At 40.4% G+C, this 12426-nt stretch overlaps 2 protein-coding genes across 2 annotated transcripts in view; one reads left to right on the top strand and one right to left on the bottom strand.

Moving 5' to 3' along the window:
• m (zona pellucida domain-containing protein miniature) overlaps positions 1–12426 on the bottom strand; it is a 168705-nt gene that overhangs the window by 44836 nt on the left and 111443 nt on the right. Inside the window, exon 2 of the mRNA XM_083115389.1 lies at positions 12140–12207. Coding sequence (XP_082971515.1) covers positions 12140–12181 — 42 coding nt within the window. The 5' untranslated portion in view covers positions 12182–12207. The remainder of the gene's footprint in view (positions 1–12139; positions 12208–12426) is intronic.
• LOC145981896 (uncharacterized) overlaps positions 1–12426 on the top strand; it is a 383471-nt gene that overhangs the window by 21852 nt on the left and 349193 nt on the right. The gene's annotated exons all lie outside the window — the stretch shown is intronic.

Raw genomic sequence — 12426 nt, forward strand, 5'->3', positions numbered from 1 at the left:
GTCACATCCGTAGCACACACACACACACATATATATATATATATATATATATATATATATATATATATATATATATATATATATATATATATATATGCAGTATGCACATATATGGCAGTATGCACTGCATTCAACCATCAAGAAACACCAACATCTTATGCGTTTGTTATTGTCCATAGGCAGCGGCAGAGGGTTGCGAGGGGGTGCTTGCGTCCCCCCCCCCCGTGTTTTGATACATAAATTACATTATCTTGAATTTTGATATTGCGAGTGCGACAATTGTTGAATATCTTCGTTGACCCCTTACAAAAATTTCCCCAGTGGATCTTTGTGATGTGAGTTAGCTCACATTCGGATTTGCAATCTCTGTTAAGATTCCAATTCGTGAACGTGGAAAATCTCTGTAAAGCATGAAAATAAGCGAGTGAGGACGATTCTGCTATTAATTTGTTCTACTGTACAATATGATAAATACACAAAGCACACCTAAGTCTCGGCGTCATGATCCTTACACCCGAACACAGAAAAATCAATTACTGGTGTCTTGCTGTTGTTTATAAAGCATCCATCTATCGAGACTCCCCTCTCTCGTGAAAACGTCAGCATCAGCAATCAACTCTGAAGGTTGGTGGAAAGGTAACGGTGTGAAGCGATCAATATGCTGAAACAAGGAACGCCGGTGAGCTCATCGGTGAATTCTTGAAAACGACCAATCTGCATGCAAGTGGCTTCTGGTTTTTACTACCGCAATCATCGCTGGCGACAGGCAGTTGAAAAACGATGGGTGTTGAAGTGAGAGACTGAACGAACAACGAATTCGGTATTACACAGATCAATTTCTTTTTCTTTTTACATATCAAAGCAAGTATCGTGGTTTTCCGGCCAAGCTTTTTAATGGCTGCTTCTGCAGCTATAAAACGTAGATAACTGTTGACACCTTTTTATTCCTGTGAGGACGCGTTGCAGCAGAAATGTTTATGGGGATACAAAAACCGATCAATCAAATGCAACAAGATTTTGATAAATGGAAGTGCCAACTCTGGTGTGTCGTTATTTCTTAAGCCCTGTCGTGTTTTTCCGTTCGATCCATTCACTGCGTTGTTCCATCCAGATAAGCAACTAGGTAACCTGCGGGATATGTTGTTAATCAAATAACAATTATGCGTTATCTCTCACCTAGACTCTCGTAAAACGTAGATATAAATTTGTTTGAAAGAAGCTGTGTGATAATACGAGTCAGTGTTACCAGATTTATATGCCAAAGCGGTAGAATGCCAAAGCGGTAGAATAGGCATGGCAATTGATTGAAATAAAATAAACTATTTTTGAAAGCACATATTTTAGAGTATAATCTTCACGTTGGCTTTTATAATTCTCAAGGTGCACTACGAGATTAACAGGACTTATTTTACATTATTTGAACAACCAATAAGATAACAGAAGATACGGAAGTTCACGTAATGACTAGATGGTATCGGAAAACGCAAATATCAAAACTGCTGAAATATAAAAACAGTCGAATATCGAAATGTTGCAATATGAATGAGGAAGGTAACGACATTGGAGGATTTAGCGTGAGGAGCATGGGACACGTGCCCCCTTACTAAATGGATGATCAAAGCTAAAAAAATGATGATATCGTTGTACCCCAACACAAAGAATGCTCTAGCATCGCAAGATAAAATGCTTCCAATAACTTCCTTCAGTAATGCTATTTTCCAGACAGTCAAAGAATATGAAATGTTTGCACAAATAAGCTAATCGGAACTGGATTTGCTGGATACTCAAACGCGTGCCACCGGAAATCGAATCCAGGACTTCTTAACGATTACGTTGATATTACACGATTGTAGACACCCTCAAAGAATACAGTATGGGAAGAGATTACACGTAAATTTAATCTGAGACAAAGCAGAAGTATTGTAGGTCAAAACTTTACGATGTTTATGACAGCTACATCCCAGAAAGTGAATTCTTAACTTACATTCTCTCTTTTTGATCATTGTTGATACAAGTACTGTAGGACTGCTTCTGCGTCATAAGAACTGCTAACTCTGTCACCTTGTAATCAAATGTTCATTTCCGAGTTGTTTTCTAGGTTCGATCCCGATTAGGTTACGTGATCACAAAGTGGATCCAAAACAACTCAAAATCCCTCGATATGTGGTAGTTCATGTCTACATTTAACATGTATAAAATGTACACATATTTTCAATATTACATCCTATGATATGCTTACATTATGTTTATGAATATATCTTGTGCTCCTGCCAGAAAAAAATCTGGACCCGCGTATGGATAACGACTGGGATGGTTTTGGGAAATCACTGATGACAATAAGGGACAAAATGGTACACAACTTTACATTGAAATGTCCTAAACCTACTGAAAACGTGACAAATAACTGCGACAGTGCCCTTATGTTACTTGGTGAATGCAATAATAGAAGTATACTTGGCAACCCTGACCTTCGTTCATTCTGACTAAAATGGAGGTTCTATGTTTTGGATCCTCAGGTCCATTAAAAGAAACAAATTATACGATATCATATAAGGAGTGGCCAAGAAGATGCCAGAAGCCCTTGCAATACTCTTAAAGTATCTCCAATTGCTTCTTTTTTATGTTGAAAGATATTCGTCCCTTGAAGCTTCTGATACGAGCGTCTCTTTCAACTGCGTTGCCTTGTACTTGGGCGTATACACCATTAGCACACGCAGAGTGATTCTTATCTAGTAGTTGGATTCTCTTGCTTAAAAGCCGCTTCCCGTAACGGTGTACCTATCCGCCCTTTCGAGCCCATTGCGAAAGGAGCCCAGCGGTTGGTCCTTGTATATTGTGTAATGGGTTGCGAAGATGCCTTGCGCTTTCCACCTTCATTCATACACGACATGTTCCCATCAGTAGGTGTCAGGGCTGCCACATAAAGCTCATATTTTGATGTTTATTTGGTGGCATTTCTTCTCTTGCACTCCAGCAGCTTAATTTGTTTCGAGCATTACTTTAGCCAATAGCATCAAGTTATGATTTTACGCCTGTTATCGCATACTAGGATGAGACAGCTGGCGTTTTCCTCGTAACCAAATTTGCCGTACAGAACCATCTGGCGGAGGGAAGGCAATTTCATCAGTGTTGCCAAGTTGACCCTTTTGGGGCCAGAACTGGCCCTTTTGAGTACGTACTCAGCCCCAAAATTCAGCAAAAGCCCCGAGGGGCTTTTTAGCCCCACAGAGAGAAATCTTGCTACAAATCTAGCCCTTTCAGTAATGAAATGTTTTTTTTGTTGGTATTTCAGTAAACTGCAACGAATAAGAAGAATTCACTTAACCGACCCTCCTCTGCACCTGCAAGCTAGTCCTGCGACCCCTCCTGGGGAGCAGGTAGCAAGTGCACATTGTCACTTTATCCCCTTCTTTCTGGTTTTGGTATGCTGTGTAGCCCGAGGAGGATTACGGATAACTTCGATTCCAGAAAATGCGAATCTTTTTTCAGTTGCATTGCATCTGGTCCATGAAAGTTCACAGAAGTGCGGTGCGGAATCGACGAATCGTTCGTAACAGTGAGGCTCACCCAGAGACTAGTTCGTGCGTGCGGCCGTGTGTGTTTGAGTGTACGTGTGCATATATATGAAGGAGGAGAGAAAGGAATATGCCGAAAATGTGTAATGCTTTTGTGTAATCTACTGCACCACAATTTAAGGGGGAAATAAATTATTTAAGTTAAGAAAATTTAATTTAGTTGATTAGTTGTGGTTCTTGAGTTTCAGAAATTTTGCACCAAAACACCCAAGAATTAAGAACCAGATTTTTTTTCAGTGCGCAGCCGCACCTTTGTAAATCTAGCCCCTTAGATGTGAATTTTAGCTCCATTTTGGGTGCCATTTAGCCCGTTTTCCTCTCGTGCTGTTGGCAACACTGAATTTCATTTGACAAATGAACAACGTAAAATGTAGTTCGTGTTCTGATGTCAAAAGATGTCGAGTGGTTGAAGCAGTTCCCTCCTGAAGCAAACTGAATACGAAGTTGCTACTAATTCCACCGTGAAAATATAGCTATTGGCATATCTTCTTACGCAGCTGCAAGATGGTAGTTTGCCTCTCATCGGCCACTAGGTGAAATATGATAGAAGGGCAACAAGACGATTCACGTGATACTACCAATGGTATATTTAAGAGATAACTATCAGGCCTAACCTCTTCCTCCCACCTGAATTATATTCGAAGAAGGAAAATTAATCGTGATGGTTATCATCACTTCTTGATGTAAAATATAATGCGGTGCCTACCTAGGTACATGTTTGGACAGTTGAGAGATAGAAAATATGTACACACTGGCAGTGGGGGAAAAACGAAACAGATAACCCTCGAAAAAGAATCATAAATACGCTACTGTACACTTGGAGAGCAACCGCTCTCTTCTCAAAGCTTACTTTTCTGCTTTTGTAACTTGTCGATTGTATCCTTTATAAAGATGTTTTCTCATTTCTCAGAGATGTTCTTCACATGACATTAGTTCGCATGCCAATGTTGCCAACTGTTGAGTTATCTCACCAAGTTTTCCTGTCGAAGGCATATATTTCTGAAGAAGCTAAAATGGGGAAGTTTTCAAATATGGATGCAATTGTGCCTAAAATACCTTTCCCATGAGAGGCCGGAGCAATATTCCGATGCCCAACTGCATTTCTGTAGGAGCAGAATAATGATTGTAGGGGTCGGTTTAACAGACTTGAACATAATGTCACCCACCAAAAACTGTACAAGCAAAATCTGTTTTTGAACGGCAACCGATTTGGGAGCAGCACAGTCAAAATTGAAATTACATATAATTGTGTGCTTTTTGTAAGGCTACTTCCGTGTACAATCTGTCATTTCACAGAGCATATTTGGCTGACGTGAAAAAAAAAATACTAGGAACTTTTTCGCCCATTGTAGGGATATTGCTCAACAAGAGTTGGCAACACTGCTGCATACAGACCTTTTCATTTCTTCTGAAAAAGAAGGAAGAGAAATAACAGGAAAATACCGCATGTTGCGACGAGAAGGTAATTACCGAGGAATTGTACAACTTTCCACCAGAATATCATACGAGCTACCTCGCTTGTAACGTCTTCCCTTTGTACAAGAAACATACATCTCCAAATTCTATGGCGATATCATAAAATGATATGCTCGAACAATGAGCCAGCTCAGAGTTCAAAGCCTTTTCCGTTATAACGGATTAGGCTATAGTTACAAGGTTAGGTTACAGAAGGTATAGTTTCTCAAGTTAGCAGTGCTCAGAGTAAAAGCAGATTGTCTCATGAACTTCATCGAATGTGATTGCGTTAAGGCGCACTGTACAGTGGGATCCATGAGTATTACCGTGCAAATTGTCCATCACCATGTTCGTGCACTTTATTTTACCCAATAAGAGCTTCAAGAATTAAAAGAAAACTCAAAACAAGCTGTTGACAACTTCTGCATCAGCATACATAAAAATCCATTGCTTGAAAAAACATAGGAGATAAGAGAAAAAATTAATGAAATTAGTCATGGACAATTTGCCGAGTAATACTAGTAGATCCCACTGTACGTAAGTATATAACGGAAGAAAATAGCCTAGAATCTAAGATTTCCTCGCTCTTACATGTATCGATTCATTCTCCCTTCCTTTCTTTTATTTTGGACCGAACAGCAACATTAATCGATTACGATAGCAACAAAATTATCTACATAAGTTTTCAAAAATATATTGCTGCAAGGGGATAGAAAAAGCACATTACTATTACATGATTTGAGAGATGGGCAGTGCCAGATTTAAAGTGCTGCCACCTGTTGGCCAGTTTGAAAATGCTCTCTCTCAATCTATCTACTGTGAATCTTCTGTAGATCGTGTAGATGAGGATTGCTAAAGAATTTGTACAGTGGTTGATTTAATAATGAAATCGTGTCGATGAGGATTGCTATAGAATTTGTTCAGTGGTTGATTTAATAATGAACGTACCTAATTTGTACTATTGACTTATAGGATGGAAGAAAACGGACACGAAGTGTCCTGACTCTCGTTAAAGGCTCAACATTTGTCTGGAGAGATTGATGAAACCTCAGTCTCAAAATTCGTCCGTTTTATCAAAATATCATCCTTATGATGACTACTGTTTGTAATGGTGGAGATATTGTCGCACTTACAAAAACAAGTGTGGGCCTTAACGAATATTGCAGGTGAATGGATACCATTATATTGTTTATTTTTAGCTTCCGCTGTCTTGTGGTCGACGAGTCCGGGTTCGATCCCTGATGTAGGCACATTGTCACAGTGGTTCGGATCCATATTGAAACTTCACATCCAGTCCCGATTATCCTTCTGAGCATGAAGTGGACTTTAAAATTTGACGTTCTAATACATTTTTAATGTATAGTAATACATAGCATTATTTAAACAGGTTACCTGTTACGTCATGCTAGTGTACTACTTCTCGTATGTCATCCTTCAGGGCTGCGAGGTTGCATACACACGAGACAAAAATTGCCGTTTTTCAAGTGTTCGTACCGTCTAAACAAGTGGTCAGTGAGCAAAATGGTATTAAGAAAAGTTTGATACCCTGTATGAACGTTTATCCATGTTGCAGGGCCAAACACTATGTGTAGCTACTCATCTTAATTCAAAAGATTATAAAAGTACGTGAATGTCGGTGATACTGAAGATACAATAATGAGTGCATTGCACTCGTGTTCAATTTAAGACGTGGAACCTTCGTCCAAAGGACATTACTATTTCATGTCAATTCTCCTTTTTGGTATGGACAACCCGCTTCACGGAGCATGAGAAAATGGGCAGCGATTTTGATGTAAATGACAAACGGAATGGGAGTCGTGAGATCTGTGGAAGGAACATTTTCCGCGTGGAAGGATCCAGGATGGCACGGAATTAAGTCACAAGACTTGCAAATGCAAAGTTACACTGTAAATAGCTTTATCGTGCGTAATGAGACTGTCATTGGATCCACATTCATACAGTGGCGTACTTACGAATGGCTCTCGTTTACTCCCAAAACATCTCGAACCTTTTACGACTTACAATTTATCGTTTTGTAAAGCATGCACTTGGCGCTTAGTCAAATTGTACTCGAACAACACTGAAATTACGTCAGAGCACATTATTTTCCTAATTTAATTCAAGGTTAACATTCAAGAATTCTTATACACGAAAGTTTCTAGATAAAGCCATTCAAGTCTGACTATCGACCAACAGAGCACGTGGTATAGATATCGATTATCGAAAAAAGAATGGACGCAGAGAATACTGCTTCTTTTTTTTTTGTTGTTCTGTGGTGAAGAAGAAGGGGCGCTATAAACTGTAAACGTGTAGTTGTGAGCAGAAATGTATATCAATAATGATAATTAGGTCCCGGGTTCGAATCCCTCCTTACCTGGGCATGCGTGTCATGGTTTACTTCGCTTTCTTGCCACTTTTGGCTAATCATGAAGACGAGAATGAATGATGGTGTGATGAAATTCATGAAGGGACACAGCAGCAGAGTGGTAGTGCGATAAAACGCCAGGGGTACCAGCCTAGGAACGAGTGTTCTTTGTGAGTGTCATTCAGTTGTTATCATCATATCATCAGCGATGTAAAATAAACAAAATCAATAAGCTATGAGGAACATCCTTGTCCGTAAGCATAGCCTATATGTATATAAAAAAAGGTAAAGTGTTCCCCTGTGCTTAGTACCACTCCATGAAGGCATGTGGGGGTCGTGAGTGGGATGTGATGTGATCAGCATCACGCCCCTGACCGCCTTTCCCCCCCAGGGTTTCCCCCAGGTACCCATGTCATTCGATGCTGGGTGGGCGCCGGGGCTGCTTCCAACGTTAGAAAAGTTCCCGGATTTGAACTAGCACGCGAAATTAATGTGGAATGTTGAGTTTGTGTTTTAAGTCCACTTTATGCACAGTAAGGCTAATCGGGACTGGACCTACAGTTTAAAGTGGGATCCGAAACACTTGTGCTTCCACCGGGTATCGAACCCGGGACCTCTTGATTACAAGGCGGCGACACTACCACTGCTCCATAGGGGAGGCCCTTAATGTGAAATTAATTGAGATGCAATACACTTGAAGACTATCACGACGCATACTTCAAATTAGACGTAACAATACTCGCAAATGTTTTTCAAGCATTCAGGAAAACGTCAGCGAATATTTATAAATTAGACCCGGCCGGGATCGACGCGTTAACGACTGAGCCACCGCGGCCGACATAACAGACAAAACAGATGTAAAAGCTCAATAAAGGCTGCAGATCGAAATGGACGCACGGTATATAAATAAATAAATGGCTTAGGAGACAGTAAACACTTACCACAATTGAAGAAAAGTTTGATATTTCGAGGTCCTACGCCATTTTTGTTTATCCGCCATTCTGGCACTCTTTCTCATTCTATCCCTTATATATATACTGCTTTTCCGGATTCTCTGGAGTAGCGACGCGCAGAGGGGAAAGCTTATGGGTGGGGCCAGACTAGGTGGGGAAGGGTGCCTGATGAAAGCAAGGAAGTGCTGCGCGGTGTAACGGCCGTAAAGCAAAACACTTTCTGCTGCCAATTTCAACATGCGCACAGAACGCGTTCGCGTTCTCTTACTCCAGAGAATCCGGGAAAGGATATATATACGCATAGCCTGCACACACACATATTTCTGGTGTCATCCATCTCTAAATTGTATTTTAGGGACTCTCCAATAGAGTAGTGATAACGCCATCGTCTTGTAACTAGAGGGTCCTGAATTGGATACCTATTTGAGGTACATAGTGGCTCGGATTCCATTTTAAACCGTACGTCCAGCCTCACTTAGCCTATCCTTGCATGCTGTGGTGGACTTAAAACAAAATCTCAGAAATGAACCATGGAAAATAGAAAAATCATCCTAAGTGTATGCAACCACGACGCACAGGTACATAATACATTAACTTTGCAATTACGACAATGGAATAACATATACCTGTTTATAGATAAGATACCGGGTAGCGAGTATCGCCTTCATGAACATGTTTTAGGACCTTGTCCAGAAAATTCTGCAGAGGTGTTGCTAAAATCAAAGCCTGAATGGTTTGACATGGATACTCTGCGAAGTTGACCTTGGAAGCAAAGACAATGGAAAGCCTGAATTGTAAACAATTTGCCGATGAGATGCGAACTGTTGACCGCTGTCTCCTACGGCCAAAGAAAAGCGTGGGCCGCGAGGTCCTCCACGGAGGCGTGCGTTGGCTTTTCTCCCGTACGTCCGGAAGCAGGTCGCCAACAACGGCCATTGTTCATTTGTTTGCCGTCCCTTTTAAGGGACCCCTTGACGCTTTCTTATTGGTCAATATTTTGGACTTATTGAATACCACGATGGATGGGCATGGAATGAGATGTTTGACTTGGGGTCCTTGAAAATTTCAATTGTTTTCTTTCGTTAAACGTTCAAGCGGACGAGCATAGTTGCCAACTTTATCCAGAAGTTACTAAATCTGGAGGATTTCTAATGTCGGTTGATGACGAAATTTACAAAATGTGGCACGAATGGGAGAGGAGAGAAGACTTTACAGGATTCTTGTTGGGAAACCTATAGGAAGGCCAAGACGAAGATGGAGTGTTTAAAGTTGAGATGGACCTGAAGGAAATCGTGAAGGATAGAAAAGACTTGCCCAGGATAGGGACAGATGAAAGTCTCGTGTTGCTGCTGCCATAAACCTTCGGGTTTAAGAAGGGCAGAGAGTTAGTTATTATTAATATTTATATTATTCGATTTTTATTAACTGCCTGGTCACTTCTAGAAAAAAATCCTTTGACGCCCACATGTCAACGACGACCAGCGTCTATTGCCCACCCGCTCCGAAAGTCCGTTTGCAGAGAGGGAATGATGCAATGTCTCTCCGTCCGTCCACGGATGATCTGATGATGAAAAGGGCGTGGCAGCAGGCAATTTCGAGAGCAGCTGTCATCTCCTCCTCAAGATTACAGTGGTTAGGAAGGGCCAGGAAATGGGAGAGCGCAGGAGTCCGCAGGTCGACGAATGGAGTCCTTGACTCTTGCGGTACGAGATCTGCAGCAACAAGGCCGCTTGCTTTCATTGCTACCGTTTCTTTCTCTTATTTCATTGTTGAACTTTTTTCTCACGGCGTCGTTTACCATCCCCTCACACACACCAGTTCTTTGACTTCTTACATAACAGCCGATTTTTCATCCGTGACGGGGAGAGACGTGTGATGTCAATCTCGACAACAAGACCACCTGAGTCTTGAAGATAGAGCCAGGCTTTTCGGTTCCAATAAGGAAGGGCGTAGGAGTGTTTGCCGCTTTGACCTGAGCCAATTTTCGACAGGCAACATCTGTTCTTCCCTCGTGTAATCCAATGTCAGGAAGAGTAGAGGCATTAACCACCTAAACCTTTGCAGGTTGTACAGTATCTCTCAAAAGTTTTAGGACAACGACATTTTAAACTAGGCAACCCAATTTACACAAGGCGTTGCTGGGTTGCGTGTAGAGTTAGGCTCAATTTCAGGGTTGCCACATGCACAATAGATATTTATGAAATACGCGAAAGACATCTATGTGTTATTGTCTAAACTAGAAAAAAAATATCAGTATTACATTTGTTGCAAATGAGAAATACTTTCTGAAAGAAAGAAACTCCAATTTCTAGTACTTCATTGCTGGTGAGTCTACACAAAGAGAAGAGGAGAGGAAGCGGAAGGGACAAGAGAGGAGAAGAGAGAAAGGGGAAGAGGAAAATTAAAGGAGGGAATAAAATAGAGGACAGAAGTGGATAGGAGAAGTAATGAGGAGAATGGAGCAAGAGGAGATATGAGGAGGAAAACGAGATGAGAGAAGAGGAGTTTGGAGAGGAGACGAGATGAGGGGAGTGGAGAGTAGACTAAACGAAAGAAAAGTAGAAGAAAAAGAAGAGTGCAGTGGAGTCGGAAATCGAAGACAGGGGAGGAGATAAGAGGAGTGGAGAAGAGTGGGATGGAGACAAGATACGAGAAAAGTAGGGAATGCGATATGAGATAAAAACAGAGGAGAAGGAGAGGAAAGAAGAAGAAGAAGATAAGAACAGAAGGGACTGGAGACGAAGTGAGAGAAGAGGTAGTTGCGGAACATTCAATAACATTTTGAAATGTATTGGAGACTGTATTAGATCGGTGCGAAATGCCTTTTGCCTGAGTTCAGAGCAAGAAAAAATCTTCCACGTAAGATGTTTGATTTTAGGTTTTGCACAGAAAATGTATTGTTTATACTAAGAGAACTAAACCCAACAAGCCTAACCTAACAACAACAATAAATGCATTCCGCGGTGACGTCATAAGGCAATGTTGCTCTAGCGTTGTGTGATAAGGGAGTCCCAAAATGACCAGGCGAAACTAACTGAAGCCCATTGAAACATCTAAACTCTCGTACAAGCTTAAAAATGACCATCAAAAATTAATAAGTCAATATATTCACGTGTTAATTTTATCAGGCTCGAAGATTAGCTGTTCAAAATCTACTGTTTCGACATTCTCGCAATTAAATAAATCCTATATTTGTGATTATAGTGTGGCAAATACATTTGCGGGACGTACATGTATATACAGGTACAAAGCACGCGAGCTGTTCTAAATTTTAAAAAACACCAGTTTTCATGCAACGGAAGTTGAAATGACAGGAGAGTATTTTCTTACGGAGCAATGATGCTCACGAAAGCATTGTTACTTCTGGATTTAATCAAAAGTGATTTATTTTTATTTACTTTTGTAGAAATCGTTTCAACGGTGTATAGTGTGACGAAGATTCAATCCTTTTCCGATCAATTTATACGGCGGTAACTTATAAGAGATATACAGTGATTACTTTTTTCAAAATGTCCACAATAAAATAAGGAACATATTTTTTTAATTAAAGTTTTTCTCCGATTATATGACAAAATTAATCTTGAATAATTTCTTAACGGGCAACTTCACCGAAAATTATCCTCGAATAAACAGATTGCCGCACTTCATTATCTTTTCAGAAATATGAAAATCTGTTCATATGATTATATTTTTCTGGGAGTTACATGTAAATATGTTACACTGGTATACACGGTAAAGTCAGTCAATAAGAAAAGCTCCTTGCGATAGATGTCGCAGCGATCGGTACTTACCAGGCAACCGATGAAGACCAGAATGAGCTTTGACCAACTCATCCTTCTGCTCGTTGTCCCAACCAGTTCTGCAATGGAAAAAGAAATGGAAAAGTTTTAGATTAAAACGAAGGTAACTTCAATACAAGACAATGAATACTTTATGTAGAGTGAGATGATTGAGTATTACCGAGCAAATTGTTCACCACTGTGGTTATTCTCTTTGCTTTACTGTCAGAAACAAAACGCCATTTCTTGAAAACAACAGAATGGAAGAGATAAATGAATGAAAATAGTCGTGAACAATT

The sequence above is a fragment of the Lepisma saccharinum genome, chromosome 30 (assembly GCF_977018435.1).
Source record: "Lepisma saccharinum chromosome 30, izLepSacc3.1, whole genome shotgun sequence".
Taxonomy (NCBI): Eukaryota; Metazoa; Arthropoda; class Insecta; order Zygentoma; family Lepismatidae; genus Lepisma; species Lepisma saccharinum.